The following is a 20,646-nucleotide window of genomic DNA, read 5'->3' as shown; positions in this document are numbered from 1 at the left end:
GCCTTTAATCCCGGCACTCGGGAGGCAGACTCAGGTGGATCTCTGAGAGTTCGAGGCCAGCCTGGTCTACAGAGTGAGATCCGGGACAGGTGCAAAAGCTACACAGAGAAACCTTGTCTCAAAAAAATAAATAATAAATAAAGGCATTTGGATAGTCTCTGAAAAGAGGGCAGATCTAGATGTTATGGTATGGAATGCTGCTTTTCCCTCCCTCATCTAACAGAGCCCTTCAGCCGCCCGGAACCCAGGGCCATCTGAATCCCTCAGCCTGGAAGTCCTCCCAGCACCTCGCCCCCTGGCTCTCCTGCACCTTCTTCCTAACAGGCAGGAAGAGTGGTGCATCTGGTCTGGGCAGTCCTCCTCCTGGGGGCTCATGGTGCCGGGGCTCAACCCCTCACTTTGATGGAAGCCTCCACTTCACTGCCCTGACACCTCCCTGGCTCACTGCTCCCCTGCACTCACCAGAGCCTACCACAGTTTCTGTTTCTCTAGTCCCCGCTTAGGTAACTGAAGGGCACTTGTGTCTCCCAAGTACCTAGCACAAGGCCTTGCACATAATTGTCATCCAATCAAAATATTTATTGAATTCATAAATTTTATTAAAACATCATCATGGCAAGGCAGCAGAGAGCGCGAGAACGGGAGTGAATTTGCCCATCTCTGGGGTGAGCAAGGAGAACCTCAAAGCCACGCGAGGTTACCTGATCACTGCCTCCACGGCGCAGACCAGCTCCTCCGCCCCACACTCCCGTGTGTTGATGGGGGGTGGAGAGGTCTGGTAGAGGTGAGTCTCTGCAGTGGCCCCCACCTCGTTATTGTGGTGATTGGAGTGGCATCTTTTGCAGTACCGAACAGGCCTGTTTCCGTGACGACCACAGCACCCTGCGGAAAAGCAGGTGACGACTGCCCTTCTGACATGGGAGCTGCAGTTCTGGAAGCAGAGAAAGTCGAGCCAATTAAAGCCGGCTTCCGAGACAAACTCGGATAAAAACCTGGAGCAAATGGAACCTCAAGGGGCCACCGGAAGTGACCGAGTTTCAAAAATGTAGGGTATTGTCTAGCCACTCAGAGGTGTTTTATTCTAGTGGAAAAGGCAGATATGGTCTAGAAAGCAATGGAACTGAGATGGGAAGCTAGATTATTCGAATTTAATGTTTAAGATTTTCTAACAAATTAAAAATAAGACCCTAGAACCGTGATGCAGAGAAAGCACACCATAGCAGCCCAGAATCAGGAAGGAAGAATTTCAGCTTCCAGCATAATCCTTTTAAAAATTAGTTTATCTACTGCTCGCAGAGTAGATTCCCCTGCAGTTCATCTGTCCTTGGCATTCAAGGACAGACGGAGGTTAGACTACGGCTGGCGGGCGGACTGACAGCCCCACAGCACGGCTGACATTCCCCCATCTCCACTCCACCACTTAACGAATACACCAAAACCACACTGCGAGGACACACCAAAGCCCTGCTAGACCTAGCCCCAGAACTGGCCACTGACAGCAACCCCAGCAGAGGGCTCCACAGGAAGTGGGGGGAAGGAGAAAAGCCACGTAGCAGGAAGGAGACGCCTTTGCATGGGGTGGGCTAGGGCGGGGCCTGCTATCAGCACTGCCCTGACCAGAGGCAGGGGAGTGAGGCTGCGTCTCTGGGAAGCAGCAGTCTGGGGAGCTTCGAGGGAGCAGGAAGCACCCTGACACCAAACACCACCATCAGACAAAGCCCACACACTTGGTAGGAGCACCTCATGGGCAAGCAGTACCCTGGGCCTTATCAGCTCAGAGTTTGTGAAGAGTGGGGAACACTCCTGACAGGCATCCCAGGGGCATCAGGAGGAGGGCTGCAAGCACAAACCCTCCAGCAACACATCAACGATGCAACAACCTGTCAGTAGGAACTACCATTTCACCTCTTTAGTACCAGACCACTGACTTTGGACACTAGTGTTAGAAAAAAAAAAAATCTTTTTTTTCTTTCTTTTTTCTTTTCCCTCAGGCCAACAAACCATCAGAACAAGACAGGGACATTGAAGTCTTTATACTTTCCACAGCTGCAGCTTTTCCAAAAGACAGCAGCTCCGTGTTCATTGTCGTTGAGTTTAAACTATTTATAATATGTTCTTACTAATTTTTTAAATAAGCGATTGAGATGTCTTGTGATTTTCCTATTAAAATTCCTCGTGGTTTTCCTCTTTTTCGGCATTCGAGTCAACACGGACTTTCTCTGTTTATCAATACTGTAGAGCGCCGTGGTTGTTGGAGCATACCAGCCCTCGCCCTCCTCGGAGCAACTGTGACTGCTTGAGAGCCCCACAGAAGGAGACACGGGGAGTCACTAGGCCCTGATCCAAGATCCTAGCCACGCCCTCCTGAACTTCCAGCCAGCTATAGGCAATTGTGCCTTAGTTCATGTGGCCTCATGGTCTCAGGAAATGCTAGAGTATAGAGAGTGTGGAGTACTAACTGAAGAGGGGACTCGGTCTATGGGGGGGTCACCCACTTTCTGGTGGTGCTGCTGCATTGGGGCTACCCATGCTCCTTTAATGACCTCTCACCCATCTCTATAGGTAAGCCTTGGATTTTGATAAGATAGTACTTTGGTCTTTTGTGGGTGCCCTGTTTGGGGAGAGGAGACATTTGGATTTCCCTGGGAAATGTTTGCTCAATGACCTTTCTCTTTCGGACACTGAGTTTCACTCGGTAAGCACATGAGTTCTTATTAGTTTAGGGTCCCCCTGCTCACCCACCAACATTATTCTGCCAGCAGAGCAGTATTTCTCAGCATACATTCTTGGTGGCCTTTCTCCCCTTAAAGCTATTGCTATGACACTTATTCCAAACCCCACTCCCAAATTCCTCATGTTAAAATCTTAACCTCCACATGATAGTGTTAGGGGGCAGAGTCTATGAGAGGTGGGTAAGCCACGAACACAGAGCCTTCAAAAATGGAATTAGTGCTCCTATGAAAAGCAAGCTATGAAAACATGACACAGGAAGGTGCCACGTTTGAAGAGCAGACATCAAATTTACCAATGCCTTGATCTTGAACTTCCCAATAAATACATGTTTTGTCCCAACCCATGACATTTCGTAGCAGCCTAAATGAACTGAGACAATCATAATTAGCTTTATGTTCTTTGGGATTTTCACGTTACATAAATAATAGGCTGTGGCTATGATTTCATTGTTAGCCATAATACAGTCCTGAAGTTTAAGGTCAGCTGTTTCCCCAGCCTACTTCCAACTGCCCAGATGCTCCCTAAATCCCAGCATCATTTTTAAGTTTTCTGACTTTTTGCTGTAGATTTCTTGGTCCACTATGTACAAGAAGAAAGATTCACTTATCATGATTATCTCTGCTCAGTATGAGATTTTTCTACGGTTCATACAGAACATAACAGATGCATTTAGATACATAGAGGAAGGAAAAGACACTCATGATCTCTCTGGCCATTCAGTTGTATAAACAACCTGGACAGCAGTTACACCAGGCAGACTCATAGGATTCAGAGCCAGCTTGCTAAAGCAGCAGCAGGGCTGTAAACACCCACCTAACACCTGTGTGATGCCGAGTCCTCAGACAAGTGCTTAGCTGGACGGGCTACTGTCAAGGACCAACCGTCACCTTCTTTTTCCTATTTCTTTCCTGTAGTCAAACCCAGACACAAAGTGACACTTAGCCTGAGACCAGACTCTGCTCTCCAGAGGCCTTCTAGTTCGATCTATTATAGGTGGAGTCTTTTCCCCACACTGGAACACTGTCACCTCAGGAACCTCAACACACACCATTCAGGAGGGGGTCCAGACACCTAATGTCCTGGCCATCCCAGTCAGTCCAGCTGGGCAAGACGACAAGGAGGGAGGGCAGGGAGCAGCCCTCCTCCAGCTTTCCACTAACTGTGCTTCTGTGGACGTGGACGGGCAAACCCAGAAGGATCGCCCAGTCAATCCTAGGCCAAATTACCGGGCGACAGCGGACTGTGAGCAAGTAATCATCGTACAAAGATGCTCTGTTTTGCTAGGCCATAGCCAAGATAAACATTAACTCCGGAAGTGGGAGGCTGCCATAACACACACTGAGAAGGTGGCATTGGGGCTGGAGCCAGGCAGGAGATGGGGGTCTGGAAAAGCAGCCAAGAGCTAAATGGTGCAAACTGAAGGAGGCTGAAAAGGCAATGGGGGGAGAAACTGTCTTTGAAAGCTGCGAAAGAGGTGACCTAGAGGTGTCACTCTAGTAGAGTGTTTGCCCAGGCGTGAGCAAGGCCCTGGGTTCCATCCCGGGCTTGGCAAGGAAAGGGAAAGCAGAACATCGGGGAGGAGGGGGAGGGAGAGGAAGGGAGGGGCAGGAGGGTGGAAAGGGGGAGGGAGGGAGAGGAAGGGAAATCTATTTTGTTCTATTTGTGGCAGAGAAACGCCAGAGTTAACCGCTGCTGTAATACACCTGTAATAACCGCTGTAATAGCCGCTGCTGTAAGGCACCTAATGAGTTTGAGGATGTGACTGAGGACATAGCCAGGCAGAATGGTGAAGAGTCAATTCATCTGTGTTAACTGCACCTGGTGGGATATGAGAGGGACATAAAAGGGACAGATTCGTTTGGAAAGGAGGTGCTGGAGAAAATTCTCGGAAACCCAGAAGCGGGCATGGGGGCAGAGTGGAAGGAGCAGATGAGAGTGATAAATAGTCCTCAGAACACTTGAAAACAACCCCAGAACTGACTTTTCCTATTTTATCCTGCTGCATAACAAACCATTCAGAACCTCAGCCATGTGGGCATGTGCCTGGATTCTCCAAGTTAAAGATTCTCACAGGACACGAGCAAGATGGCTCTGCTCTGTGATATTAGGGGCTAAAATGCAATGGCTGCCGGGAACTGCTGGGAACCAGAAGAGCTGCACCACGGAAACCTTGTTCACCATGTATCTGGTGCTGGCTGGGGAAACTGAAGGACAGGCTCAACTAGGCTTTCTCACTAGAGCATCTGTGCTTGTCCTCTCTGTATACTTTGGTGCATCCCTTCATTTTATGTTGCTATGACAAAATACACATGGCTCCCATTATAAAGAAAACGGGTGTTGTAGCTTCATATTATGGAGGTTCAAGGGCATGGCAGAGGCAATAACTGGGCTCTGATGAGGACCTCTTAAAAGATGGTCTCCAAATGGCAGAAGTGCTTGTGGGGGTGGGGAGACCACATAGCAATCCAGACACCAAGAGGGGTCAGATTTGGTCTTCTGTAACAACCCATTCTGTGGGAACCCACTAAGACCTATGAAGAGCTATGCAATCTGTTCCAAAGGCTTCGTGCTGAGTGATCTCCCCCTAGGCTCCATCTCTTAACATTGTCACCCTTGGGACCAAATTTTCAACACATGAGCCCTTAGGGAACAAAACTGCATTCAAACCATAGCACTGGGTTCTCATAGCACACCAGAAGATTCTAGAGGGACACCCTGGAAGTGTGCGCTCAAGAAGACCAGGAGTAAGATGTGTGACCTTTTGTGACCCACTCTAAGTCACACAAAGTCACTTCTGCTACCTGAAGACAGTCACATGTTCTCAACCCAGGGGAGGAAACATGGGCTCTACTTCTCATTGAGAGGAGAATCAAAGAATGGTATTCTGACCATACCATTTCTGTTCCTCCTTGCATGAAATGTACTTCCCCCGCAAGGAACCTCCAAAGACTCACTGTGACTATTGTCCCAGACATCACAGGTCATCTCTATCACACACTGTTTGACTCTTCACCCAGAGAATCCAGGTCCATCACTAATGCCCCTACCTGCCACTGATGTGGAGTTACTGCAAGTTTGGAAGAGAACTGAGCACCTGGCAGTGTGGTGCTGCCATGAAAGACAGTCCACACTGGAGTGGCTGGTGTGATAGACAGTCCACACTGGAGTGGCTGGTGTGATAGACAGTCCACACTGAGTGGCTGGTGTGATAGACAGTCCACACTGAGTGGCTAGTGTGATAGACAGTCCACACTAAGTAGCTGGTGTGAAAGACAGTCCACAGTGAGTGGCTGGTGTGATAGACAGTCCACACTGAGTGGCTGGTGTGATAGACAGTCCACATTGAGTGGCTGGTGTGATAGAGCGTTCACACCGAGTGGCTGGTGTAATAGACAGTCCACAGTAAGTGGCTAGTGTGATAGACAGTCCACAGTGAGTGGCTGGTGTGATAGACAGTCCACACTGAGTGGTTGGTGTGATAGACAGTCCACACTGAGTGGCTGGCTTTGTAACCCACAAATCTGGAAAGTTTTGAAGACATGGTTAGTGGAAGTCAGATGGGCCTCAGGGAGGGTTTAGAGGAAATGGAGAAATGTTCTTGTGCTGGGAGAAAGGGACACAGCAGTAAATGTTTGGCTATGATGCTGCCCTGGCTGTAGGAAGCAGGGAAGACAGACAAGGGAACTTGGGGTCTACTAAAGAATTTCTCATGTGGGGTTCCAGATAGCATCTGAGTGTTTCTTGTTAGAGAAGGACTGGCAGAAGGCTCAGGTGGGTCAAGTGCTTGCTATCCAAGAGTCCGATGCCCAGAAGCTATGTAAAAGCTGGGTGCAATGGTTTCCATAGCTAAGACCGAGATCTGGGGGCGGAAGGGAGACAAGTGGACATTGGAGTCTTGCTGGCCAGCCAGTCCAGCTGAAACCACAGACTCCAGATTCACTGAAGGTCTATCTCAAAACGCAAGGTAGGGAGTGATGGAAGAAGACATCTCATGTCCACCTGTGGTCTCCACATACACAAGCACAAATAAGCACATACACACACACACACACACACACACACACACACACACACAAGAGAGAGAGAGAGAGAGAGAGAGAGAGAGAGAGAGAGAGAGAGAGAGAGAGAGACTGAGACTCTGAGAGGGAACGTGAATAGAACGAATCATTCTAGTTACAACTAGAGTTTAAAGAGAAAATATTGCACCCAGGACACTCTTCCTAGTCAGTGGTTTAAGATTCTCAAGGTAAGGAAAGATTCCTGGGTAAACACCAGATCCAGGGATGCATCAGGAAAATGTGCTCTCAGGGGGAACAATGATTACAGGGCTAGATATAAAGCCATCTGTTAGGACCCAGAATGAGCAGGGTGGTGGTGGCACATGCCTTCAATCACAGCACTTGGGAGGCAAAGGCAGACGGATCTCTGAGGCCAGCCTGGTCTACAGAGTGAGTTCCAGGACAGTCAGGGCTACATAGAAAAACCATGTCTCAAAAACCAAAAAGAAAAGAAAAAAAGACTCAGAATGTGGTGTATTACATCATAGTCTCTTTTAGGCAAACAAAGACCTGGAGATTTTAAGGGCATACTTCACTCTTCTCACTACTAAATAATAAAGTGCTGAGACTGCAAGGCATTATTCCCAGAAGCTTTGAGGAGAGTTCAAGGTATAGCAGAGTTTATCTCAGTACTTTTAACTTGTGTTTAATGAAAGAGGTTTATAACAGACACCTAAAAGCACACAGTGTTTCTCGTGGATTCTGTCAGGGTGGACTGAGAAGGACAGGGACAGCCTGAGATGAAGATGCTTTCAGGATTGCAGGATTCTGAGGGCAAAGAGCGAACTGCTAAATCTGCTTATCCTGGCCAATTTTATATCAACTGGACACAAGCTAGAGTCATCTAGAAGGAGGGAGCCTCAGTTGAGAGAATACCTTCATAAGATCAGGCTATAAGGTGTTTTGTTAATTAGTGGTTGATGTGGGAGAGCCCAGTATGGGTGGTACCATCCCTGGGCTGGTGGTCCTGGCTTCTATAGGAATGCAGGCTGAGCAAGCCATGTGGAGCAAGCCAGTAAACAGCACCCCTCCATGGCCTCTGCATCAGCTCCTGCCTCCAGGTTCCTGCCCTGTTTGAGTTCCTGTCCTGACTTCCTTCAATGGCAATAGCAATGTGCAAATGTAAGCCACCCTTTCCTCTTCAACTTGCTTTTGCTCATGGTATTTCATCATAGCAATAGTAACCCTAATTAAGACAAGTTGGTACCAGGATTGTGGGATATGGAGGCCTAGCTTGTGAAGTTTTAGGGGAAGTTTAAAGACTCTATTGGGGTCATTTGTTATTGTGAATTAAGATTCTGTGGTTCTGGTTAGCTGGGCCTGAAGAATCAGCTGTCATTAATAGGATACAGAACTACTAAAGTGAAACCTCTGCTTTGTTGGAATACTCAATGCTGGTCAGCTGGAACAGAGAAATTGGTAGTGATTAAGAAGAGACCAGCATCATTGAGGTGGAATCTTCCGGGAAGTGTTTCTAGAGAGTCGACACACAGAATCTGTGTTCCAGAGGCCACCAAGGTTGTACTGAATGCTGGCAGTCAAATTTGGTAGTGTAAGAGTCACCTAGATAGTACTGGTTTTGGTGGCATGAATGAGTTCATGGAGAGCAGCTGAAGCTTGGCACTGTGAGAGGACAGGAAAGGCCATTGGTAGATACAGCCTTGGTGGTCCAGGACTGAAAGGTCTTGCAGAGAAGTTGAGGCACCATGAAGAGGGCCTATGAGAGGCTGTTGGTGAAAGTGCAGCCCAGTTGCCGCAGAAGACCCCAGTGTTTTGGAGATGCCAGAACTATGGGATGACCACCAAGGACAACAGCAGCAACAGCAGCAGTGGAGTGGAGCCAGCCGGAGCCTAGAAGATGACCTGTGTGTGCTGCAGAGGGCGGAGCCGGAGAAGTGACCCAAGCCCTCTGGAGGAGCCCAGAAGATCGTGAGTGAATCCCGGATAGTGGACATTGCCTTATTTACACTGATGGGATTTTGGTTTGACTTTAATCTGGTTATGACTGTGCCCTGGATTTTCCCTCTTGAAATAAGAAAGTATTTAACCTATTTTTTATTTTTCTGGAGCCCACAGCTGAGAGACTAGATTTTTAAGGAGATTTGAGGTTTTAAAAAAGACTGAAATTTGAAGTGTTTTAATTTATAAAGACTGTGAGGTCTTTTAAGTTTATGAAATGTTTGATGTTGTGATGTTGATGCTAATTTGTGATCTTGGGGATGAACAGGAAAGGAGAGGTTATGTCTTAATAGTGATATGTTTGTGTGTCGAGTTGACAAGAGTCAATTGTCCTGGTTAATTTTATGTCAACTTGACACAGCTAAGGTCATCTGAAAGGAGGTAACCTCAATTGAGAACATGCCTCCATAAGATCAGGCTGTAGACAAGCCTGTAGGGCATTTTCTTAATTAGTGATTGATGGGGAGGGCCCAGTCCATTGTGGGTGATGCCATCCCTGTTGGTGGTCCTGGGTTCTATAAGAAAGCAGGCTGAACAAGCCATGAGGAGCAAGCCAGTAAGCAGCATGCCTCCATGACCTCTGCATCAGCTCCTGCCTCCAGGTTCCTGCCCGGTTTGAGTTCCTGAGCTGACTTGCTTCAATGGTGAGCAGGGATCTAAAAATGTAAACCACCCTTTCCTCCCCAGTTTGCTTTTGTTCATAGTGTTTCATCATAGCAATAGTCACCCTAACTAAGACACTGTGTTAATTTGTTGCACAGACTTTTGTATTCTGTGCTGACCTTTGAGTTGCTTTACCCGGTGACATGCAGCAGAATTGATGTTTTGTGACTTCTGAGCTTCTGTCAAAGGGGGCCTTGCAACCTCCTTTCTGGCTCTTCCAGAACATTGCTGTCTGTGCACAGGGCCAGCCTAGCCTCCTGGAGGGTGAGACTTCTCATGGAAAGAGGGAGGCCCTGATACCTCTGTCATCTCAACCATTCAGCCAACCCTGCTAAGGTCCCACATATAATATGTGATGATGAGACCATCAGTTATCAGGCAATCGTCATTCCCTGCATTCCACACTGTGACTCCCCTACTCCACCCCACCCCCACCACATACCAACAACAACCTAATGCACGTGCATAAAGGAGCCTAGAGGAGTTCATTAGCCAAATTGCCAATTCACAAAATTGCAATCAATTGATTGCAATAAGTGATTGGTGCTGGTAACCACTACATTTCAGGATGGTTTGTTACATAGCAATAAATAACCAAGACAGCCTTCAAAGGTACACATTCAAGATCAACCTCCCAAAAAAGTTTAAATGAATGGTACAAAATTCAAATAAGCAGGAGAGAGTAGAGTGAGCCAGAATCCAGGTTCCTTGACCAACAAGTCAAAGCTTTTGTCATACTACCAGGCTGCTTCCCGTTACCTTTTCAACTACCAAAAAGTAAAAGAAAAATGGAATGGAATGACCTAAAGAAACTATGTAAAATGGCAAAGGGAAGTTTTAGCAGAGGAATATTTAGCTAAACATGTCCTTCAACTTACACCTAAATGAATATTTTCTACATATACTTGATCTGGGCATATTTTTGACATATATTAAACTATATGCATCAAGTTTCAAAACAACAAAGATTTTTTAGCACATAAGAAACACCCTTTTAAAATGAAATCACAGGAATTGCACCATCATCTGTAGTTTTTGTGATTAGACTCTCCCCCAGAACTGCACGTATGCTTCCATTTCAGAGTGCTGAACAAAGACACTGAGCGTATGACGGTGAGCAAAAGCAGCTATGGACATGGAGACCATGTGGACGTCACAATCTTACATGCGCACAGCACTCCCTCTCCTCCTTCACAAATACACTGACATGTGCACAGTGGGAACCCGTGGTGCAGAAATGAGGCAGATGTCAACGGATGAGGTTACACACACGAACACAGGGAATCATGCCCCATCACACAGAAGGTGTGTGCTTACCTTTTTCTGACATATAGCAGATATTTCAGCTGTAAGGGGAAGGTACACAAAATATCAACAAAGAAAGAGCCCGTTTTAAATAAGGGCAACCATGAAGAGTAATAAAAAAAAAAAATACAGTCTTAGTAATGCAAACCAATAGACTTCATCAAAAAGATTTGGATTTGCCTCATAAATTGTCATCTATATTTATTGGCCTCTATTTTTCCCCAAAAGCACAAAGTATCTCTTTTTCGCTGTCCTAACAGTTTTAAGTTTTTATTGTGTGCTGTAACTATGTCTCCTATTCTCACATCTAATTTAACCTTGTCAAATACGTTTAAGGAAATCAGTCAAGTTAACGTCATACAACTTTGATCTCATTGGACAGTAACACTCAGAAGACTTACTGGGGATCACTGAGCCATCACTGATGAAGCCGTGAGAGCAGCTAAGTTCTCTGGGCTTCCTGTTTCTGCTCTTTCCATGACACTGATGTGGAGTAATGGGCTGTGCTTAGAGCATCATGAGATGGTCTGAAATGTCAAGACTATAGGAAACACCTGTCTTGGTCTACTCTGACTTGAGCTATTAGTATTAACTAGTGCCAAACAGCCTCGTGATTTCTTATGAAAAATCCCTTATCAAACATGAGGAGATCTGTTGGAGCAAGGCAGTCAAACTGCTGTCTGCTAATGAGACGGGCTTTAATATGTGCATAAGAATTCTTTTCAGTTGCCATACCAAGTGTTTCCATGGAAACTGGTATCTTGAGAGTAGTTGAAAATAATTTTTCCGAGAATCTATCACTATTTCCCTTAAAATAGTAAGGCCCCAAGAAATGGACTGACACTTTATTTATAGAATAGTCTGTGTTACACTAATTCAAAAGATTAAAGGAAGGTGTTTCCCAGACCCTGCCTATAAATTAGGAATTAATGGGTACAAAAATTAGTAAAATGTATAACTTGGTGTTTAAAACTCATTTTATATAACCTTTTGATAACCTACTATATGCGTTAAATAATCTGACGTGAACCAAAAGCTCTATCAATTCTTCCACAGATGAGCATCATCTAAAAATGAAGGCCAGAGTTCAGGAACAAGTCTGATATTTAACAGGTGCTCGTATCTTAGAAACTGAACATTGACACATGCTCCTATAGAGCCAGCTACTCAGGAGGCAAGAGGCTGTTTGAGTCTAGGAGTCCAAGTCCTACCTAGGCAATGTAGCAAGAGCCTGTCGGTTATGAAAACAAAATGAAAGAAAAACAAGCTGGCCAGGGTGGGGCATGCGTGTTCAGTACTCAGGAGATAGAGACAGGAAAATTCAGGGTTTGGTGCCAACCTGAGTGACATTAGTAAGACCTTGTCTAAAAAGAAACCAACAAAATACAGTAACATATTTCTGAATGTGACTCTCCAACATCAGAGAGCCTGAGGCTCACTAGAAAAGTAGCCTGATGTATGCCTCTGTCCACATTACAAGCCCACATCTTCCAATAGAGGAAGCAAACTTTCAAAATGTCCCTGGAAGGAAATGGAGGCTGACAGCATTGCTCCTGTGATGGGTGGCACTCATTAAATTGATTCTCTCTTAAAGTTGAAATAACCTAATATTAAAAAGTTGGATTTCAAAGAAGTAATGTAATCTAAACAAAAAGAAGAGTTCATGGCCCTCGTCAGCATCAGGCTTCCCATGGCCTCTCCTGCTTGTCCCTTCACTATCTGTGTCTGTGGTCACAGTCTGAGCTATGTGTGTGTGAGTGGGGGTCAGTATGGCTCCAGCTTTCCTACCCTTGTCTGTCCTCAGCTTTCCTGAGCACTTTTGCTTTTTGATACAGCCCTGATAAGGAAGCTGAAATAGCCACCTCTCTGTGTGCAGAGACCTATCAACTCCTAACAGACTCTAATGGGCTCCAAGGAGCATCACACGTCTTATCTTTTTATCACAGTACACTAGATATGCTTTATCCCTATCTTATTGATTGGGAGACAAGCTCTCAGAGCAATTAAAGGACACTGCCCGCCCCCTGCCAAATACAGAGCCAGTAACAGTAGCAGGAAAAGGGGACCATGGTTCCCTTTCTGATTCAGCACAATAACACGTCATTGGTAGCATCTGTTCAACACACAGAATATTCCTCAAGACACAACTCAGCAGGGCTTAAGTCATATATAACGCTGATTGTAATATCCAACCTTAATTTTTGGTAGAATTGATAGCTCCTTCCCTTGTCATTAAGTGTTTAGACAATATTATAAGCAAGACATTGATATAATGCTGCAGGTCAGTGAATATTCCTAAAATATGAGGCTTTGGTTGCTGTCTTTATAAAATAGCACAAAAGGAGATAAATCAACCATGTCATTAGTCATGATTACTCATTATTCATCCTTTCCCAAGAACACCTTACCTTGTGGCAGGAGAACATCAATCAACCACTCGCTGTGGTCCCTAGGAAGAAAAATGAAATTGGTTTCGGAGCTTCACTGGAATGTTCCCCCTGCTCATGCACACCTGTGAGTTATACCCTACTGCTCAAAGCTTTTCATGGGGAGTGGAATTAAGAGTGCTATCATGATAAACTTTTAAAGCATCTAATGCATTCCAGTCAATCTATAAATTACAGTCATTTCCTCATATTCAGTTGTCTTTAAATGATGCTTTCCAGATGTTAGGTACACCAACCAAAACATGGGCCATATGCACAAAGCCAAGTGAGACCTTGAAGGACAGTTAACAAGGACAAAGAACCCCCTGGAGTGATGACATGCAGGCTTTAGAAACTCCAGTTTCCTCCAGCATGGCGCTTTCTCTGCAGCCTTCCTAAGAGGGGCAGCTTCAAAATCTGAGCTGCTCTACTACATGGAATTGCCTTCCTGTGTTCTCTAAAGACAGACGTGACAACTTTTCAAAGCTGAAACAGCCCAAATAACAGCTCACTGCGTTAAACGTCAGACAAACTAATCTCTCAAAACCACAGCAAGACTGGCAGGGAAGTTGAGTGACCAACCTCCTCCTCGGTGCAAACAGCTTCCCTTGCTGTCTGGAAGAGGGGCTCATACCTACCCTGCAATCCTCTCGCTGCATTCTTCACAGAGATACAGTGGAGGTGGCTTGTCACCCAGAGCTACCGACAAGGAAGGGTCTATACACATCTGGAACAAATGACAATGCAGAGTCACCGTCCCTGCTCCTGCATATCACATCCCCAACCTATGAGACACATACCATGTGTTGACAATGACAGAGTTTTCAGTGTTGAGCCAGAATAAACTGTTTTAGTAAACCCCACCTGCTCTGCTGAGGAGCCCACACTGGAGATGTAAATGTGGCTGCCAGGGTTCCTCTGTCTGGCTATTTGCAATTCAAGTATAAAATACTGTCAAGAAATCTTCCCTCCTGCCGCAAAGCTGAAAAATCCCCTTGTTCCCAGGCTGCTCAACTGGGTTATATGGGTGACAAGCCCAGCAATCTCTCTTTAGGAGAAGGAAAATCCATCGTTAAGATTTCAAAATCATTAACTGACATCAAAGTGCTGACAATAGAGATGTCCGCAGGAAATCTAGCACTGAAGGTTTCCTTTCCCGGCTCCTGAAACTCAACTTGGACTCACACAGTGTTGCATTTTCACTTTTCTCCCCGCCCCCAACCAGCAGCTCATTTACACACACCCCCCGCCCCCCACCCCGCCCCTGCACGTGCCCCACCCCCCCCATGGCCTTGTTGTCTGTGCCTAGCACAGAGACACAAGTGTCCATGTTACAGTCTCAGGATGTCTGGATGTTTTCAATCAGGTCAACAGTCAGGTGACTAACTGTGCTTAAACTTTCCATCAATTAAAGTTTCCAGTATTTCCAAAAGCCATCCTGCATTCTGTGTCTGTGCTCATGAATAATATGCCTATGATTTAGCTGAGTGCCCAGGTAATATGCCTGGTACATAAACGCTTCTGGAACGTCGCTGTCTTTAGCTTTTTGCACTGATTTAAAGGGGAAGAATGACCTACATTTACAACCCCACCTATAATTCAAAGCTAAAATCTTGAGACGTTCTAGTGACAGGATCAATACCAAAACTTCTATATTTAAATAACTAAGCCAACAAAGCTCATAAATTGCATATTAGCTGATGCTAACAATCTACTGTGAAATATTTCCTATGTAAATTTCTTGATTCTTTAGACACAGTGAATAACTGTTTGGTCTGTGAGAGTGGCAATTTTTCTACAAATGGCTGAAGAGTAAGTATTGTAGGTTTTGTGAGCCAAATAGTCTCTGTCACAACCACTCACCTCTTCAGGTGCTGCATAAAAACAAGCACTCCATAAGCAGATGAACAAAGCTGCATCCCAATAAAACTTTATTGACAATAACAAGCAGCAGCCACATTAGTGGTAACCACAATAGCAGCAGTACATGGTTTGCCGACCCTGTCTTACATAATTCTCTGGGCTTCAGCCAATTTCATAAAGTGAACTTTAAATGGAACCAGGAATAACCAAAAGTGGAATGTGATATAAGACTTTAAGTTCTGACTTGTTTTCAGCCCTATCCCTATGGCAACGGTCGGCTCCTACTTAAAAAGTGCTGTTCCCTGGGACAAATCTTTAAAGCCTCAGACTGCAGTGTCCGTGGCGGAGTGGGCTTTGCTGAGGACTCGTGTTTCCCTAAGCATCACTGTGAACCTTGTGTAGATCTCCTGAGCACTGTTACTTCACTCTTTCCCAATAAGTCATTGACATGTCCGCCAGACAAAGATAAGTTTTCCACTCCACTCAAAAGGAAAAATTCCTGGGATGTTAAAATGACTGTCATTAGAGACTGGTTGCCTGACTTTTGACCTGTTACGTTACTTAATTAATATGCACGGTCAGTTCTGTTCTACTAATATGTTTGTGTCTGGCTGTTGCATTAAAACAAACAAACAAAAAACAACAACAAAAAATGATTGTTTGTAGGCCAGGTACAACACCTTTAATCCCAGCGCTCAAGAAGTAGAGGCAGATGGATTATCTTGGAATTTGAGGCCAGCCTGGTCTACATAGTGAGTTCTAAGCCAGGCAGGGCCATATAATGAGACCATGTCTTAAAAAATAAAAGAGCGTTTATAATCTATGCCCAGTGTACAGGCTCAGGAAGACAGATAAAGAAAAAATTTCAAATAGCCTACCCTCCTTCATTCTGTGATGACAGTTTTATGGGTACTGCTGGCTGTTTTTCAACTGCAATGTGAACCTGTATCTAAATACACTGAATCTGTGTCGTACGATATAGTCTCTCAGCTTTCCTGTCCAGAGAGCATCAGGCATCGGAGACCCTGCATCTGTGTGTTCTGTGCTGGTGGATGGGCCTCAGGAGCAGCCATGCTGTGAAGAGTAAACCCCGCTGAGGCAGGCCCGCTATAGTGCAAAACATGGCCCCACACAGAAAGCATTGCCCGGAATGTTAGTTTTCTAGAAAATGAACCACTGGGGCTCAAAAAAAAAAAAAAAAAAAAAAAAGATTTGGCAGGAAGAAGTATGCAATGAGGATTGAGGATGTCTTCTGGGCAGATCTAGGTAGTAGCTGCAAACATCTGAAGGTACTGAATGCCAACTGTTTACTTTCAAATGGTTACTTTTACATTTGAACAATTTCTATGTGAATTTCCTCACAATAAAGAAAAAACTACCAAAGGCAGGCTGGTTGCACCTGGCCTCCAGGACTGGTTTTTGACATAAAAGTAAGGTCAACCCAGATGAATGGGCTGGGCTGTCTGCCTAGTAGAGGAGAAAAATCTAGTTTCTCATTTCTGTGGTTAGATGGCCAGAAAGCATTTACTAACCAGGATGCCAGAGGGCTCTAGAGAATGCAGTCTGGCATAAAAGTAAGGAAAAAATAACTGAAGAAACCTGTAGCAGGCAAGAAGAGGGAAGTAAAGATATAAAAATAAAAGTGGGAGCCATGTGGGTCTCCCTGCTATGGAACACCACCAGCTCCATGAAGCACATGGGATCCACTATGTGTTTGCTCGAACACCCTCATACAAAGAAGACTTGGAGCCCCACACCTTCTTAAGCTCAGAGAATATGCAGTGCATGCAACACCTGTGCTTCCGGCCATGGCTCTCGGTCATCTGCTCTTGCTTAGGAGTCATTCTGCTTTCTGTCATTAAAGGCAAGCATCCAATTTAACGATACAAGGAAATCCTCTGATAGATGATGCATGGAGATGGCAAAGCTACCATCGTCACACAGCATGTTGTTAGCTCTTTTATAGTTACCAGGTCTCACTTTACCTGTTATTTGTCCCTATCAGTGACAGTGCTAGTTTTCTATTAGTTAAGCACCCACACAGTCTGCCTAGACAAGGGAAACAGACTCCAACACCACCAGTTTCTCAAGAGGACTCGTGAATGCCCCTAACTTCAGCCAGCACCCACTGCTCACTGTGTGACATTCACCTGTGCAAATCCCAACCTGCTAAAGCCACCCGTGTATCCTGCATCCAACAAATAGACGACGAGCAATTTTGTTTGTTAAGACGTGTGATTACTCCTCTGAATATCCAACTTCCAAGACTCGGTCGCAATAGGATTGAACAATATGTACAGAAAAGAATGAAGCTGAGAGTTAGGGTACCCAACTCTGTCTCTTATTTTATGCTAACTGCCCACTGGCACCATGAAACCGTTTCCTTACCTCTAGTGTGACCTATTGTGTGCATGCTATGCAGACCTCTCTGCCAGCTATCCACATCCATGATTTGAGCTAGGCCTTAACTCTGTCTAGTCTGTCTTAACGTTCTCAATTTTGCATAGTCACATAGCAGACCCTCTGAAGTGATAACATGTAAGGAACAGGGGTGGGGAGCGGGTTCTGAATGCATTGGCTTAGATGAAAGCCAGTTAAGACAAGTTATGTGTTCATCAGCGTTCTTCTGATAATTAGCTCAGTGTCATACCACACTTGGCTGTGAATTCACAGCCCCAACTCACAGACACCGTCGTTACTCTTGCCCAAACACAGTCGCGTTGAATACGAAGAGCTTGAGATCAACTACAGAGCTCTGCTCTACGGAGATGCATGCAACTTACTCCGTTCACCCGGCAGTTTATTCTACTAACTGAACCACCGAGAACCAAGCTTGGGAAGCAGTACCTTCACAGCCGGCTTGTTAATTGCATTGTGGCATTCGATGTGCTGGCAGTGGATGGGATTCCAAGCTGTAAAGCAAAAGAGAGCCAGTGAAGATCTCTCACTGAAATTGTTTATGCCCCAGTAAAAAACACAGTGGATAGTTCACTAGTTTTTCTTTATCCTACATAGAAACATCATCAGATGGTATCCTAACAGAATCAATCACCTATGAAAAAAAGTTAAAATCAGGCAAAGACATGGCAACTCTATCCACCTTCCCTGGAATGAAAGCCAGTAACAGGTGAGGTACTCAGGACCGTAATACCTCACAATGTTATAGCATTGATGAATTCTCAGGGTGCCCCAAGGATATTTTCACTGGATTCCCCAACAGCTCGGCAGGTAGGTATGGCAGATTCTTCAGCTCATGTCATCACATAAAAATAAGTTAAATTTTAAAAGATTACTTTGCCTGGTATGGTCACAGACTGGGTAAATCCAAGCTGAGACTAGAACTTGCAACACTAGGTTCTCGACGCTGGCTTACCTCACTATGGAGCGCTATGCAAACAAAATGTCCTGTGCTTTTAGCACTAGGGGCTTTTCAAATGGGTAATGATGTGATGGGTCAGAAGGGATTCTCCACCATTCCAGTTCCCACCCCCTCTCCTTCACAGGGAGACTGGAAAGATGAATGTCTTGCCTGAAATACTGAACCTCAGCTAGCCTGCTGATACCTGTACCCAAGTCCCTAGCCCAGTATATATAAAGAACAAGGGAAAACACAAAGTGACCTGAGATGGACCAGGAAACACTCATAACCAGAAACTGCCCTTTACACGCTGTCATTTAAATGATGTAAAAACATTCATATGCTTAAAAGTATACCCTTTCTGAATGGCCACGTTCTCATCTTATGGGAAAACAGGACAATTAATTTTAAAAGGGGACAAGAAGTATTGACTAGAAAACAGTCCTCTAATCACAGATTTGTTTTGGCTTGCTTTGAGGGAAAAAGAAATGAGTAAATGAAGAATCATTTGAGTACAGGTATTATGTAATCAGATTTCTCTCCAATGTGTAGTGAAAGCAAGATGTGGAGACTAGGAGCAAGTTTCCTTCTGCAATGGGAGAAACTTCACAACTGCCTTTAAACTGTACCCTGCTGCAGGTACATAGGACAAATGGCCTGTTTCTCCAACCTACACTCATGAAGACAAGACTCAAGACATAACTAATCCATTACAGCATTCTTCCTGCTGAGTTTCATAATGAATCTTCAATCCTTCTTCCCCCTGAACTCTAGTCACCACAAGTCAAAGCAGGGTTGGCATACACAGTGGCATCTGCTGACCTCCCTGAACCCATCTATTATGAGAATAAGTCATGTTTAAAACATGTCCACTACTAAGGCACAGGCACAGATAGATCAGCATATGCAATAGCCGTGACACTGTATCAATGTTCTCATGACTCCTGCTCTGTGGGCGAGAGAAATGTATGAAAGGACTAATATAATTCCTTTCATTTTTTTTTCATCCATTTTACCCATGTCATTGAGTTAAGAACAGGCTCTAGGATAGTCCACTTCAGTAATTTTTCAACTTTGATGAAACTTACTAACCTAGAAGCTCAAGAAGATCCTAGAAGCTCTAGAAGATCCTAGAAGCTCAAGAAGATCCTAGAAGCTCAAGAAGTTGTTGTCAAGACACAGCAAAGGAAAACACATCAAACTTTATTAAAATCAAATTGATTGAAAACTTTTAAAAGCAGCCATTAAAAACAAAAGAAACATTACTTATAGGAGAATAAAGATAAGAAAGATTGCTGATATTTTCTCAAAAACAGTGCAAACTGGGACATAAGGAAGTCAAGCTAAAACTGGTCTGGAAGTTTCCTGCCACCTGGCTAGCCTTCACAGTGCTGGGAGGTACTGTGCAGACTGCTGGGGAAAACTATCATCAAGAGTGCTACCCAGCCCTAGGCCTTGTGTGCAATACTAACCAGCCAGGCAAGATGCAAGTAGTGCAACCTCTGTTAAGAGTGTAGGCAACCACTCTCTGGTGGCATTTAAGGCCAGTCCACAGGAGGGCATTCATGTCTGCTACTATAAACACAGTCAAAAGCCTGAAGCTGGGGGGGGGGGGCGGATCATAAGTGCTAATAGGGAAGCTATCTTGTTGTTTTGCTAAATGCACACGATGTGCCCATCAAAGTGCCTTCTAAATACCTGTGTTTATCTCCATAGGTTAGTGCTGCTATCAGCTTTGATTGGAGATGCTTTCATTTGCAATGGACAGAAGTCATTACAGAGACTCATAACCAGTATTAAGTGATGAGAAAAGGTAACTGTTGAATGCTCAGTTATAAATGGAATACTACACACACACACACACACACACACACACACACACACACACACACACACACACCAGGCTCAAGGAACATCATGAAAGAAAGGGCAGAAAGAATGTAAGAGCTGGAGGAAATGGGGGCATGGTGTGGAACACTGACTTCCCAGCACAACATGGATTGAATGCACAGCAGCTGTGATTACCTACTTAAGAAAGATCTGCACAAGCCCTGTCAACAACCTCTCAAGGAGAGGGAAGGGACCCATAGGGCTGAGGATTTACACAGTTAATGGTTGGCAGTGCAGGGAAAAGATTTTCTGATTGGTGGAGTCACTGGGAAGGTTCCCGTTCTCCTGTAAGCAGCCCCTCCCCCATGCATCTGTAAGTAACCCTCCTGAACTCGCTATGTCATCAAAAGAAAAGGCATTGAAAGTAGAAGAGGGTCTAGCCGGAAAAGGA

At 45.0% G+C, this 20,646-nt stretch overlaps 1 protein-coding gene across 1 annotated transcript in view; it reads right to left on the bottom strand.

The window, feature by feature from the left end:
• The window catches only part of Unc79 (unc-79 homolog, NALCN channel complex subunit), a 206,072-nt gene that overhangs the window by 134,136 nt on the left and 51,290 nt on the right, over positions 1-20,646 (bottom strand). Inside the window, 5 exon segments of the mRNA XM_028888312.2 lie at positions 702-931; positions 10,731-10,759; positions 13,127-13,167; positions 13,783-13,871; positions 17,855-17,919. Coding sequence (XP_028744145.1) covers positions 702-931; positions 10,731-10,759; positions 13,127-13,167; positions 13,783-13,871; positions 17,855-17,919 — 454 coding nt within the window.

This window comes from Peromyscus leucopus, chromosome 14 (assembly GCF_004664715.2).
Source record: "Peromyscus leucopus breed LL Stock chromosome 14, UCI_PerLeu_2.1, whole genome shotgun sequence".
Taxonomy (NCBI): Eukaryota; Metazoa; Chordata; class Mammalia; order Rodentia; family Cricetidae; genus Peromyscus; species Peromyscus leucopus.
The sequence above is the reverse complement of the archived record's forward strand: the minus strand, read 5'-3'. Positions and strand labels throughout refer to the sequence as shown.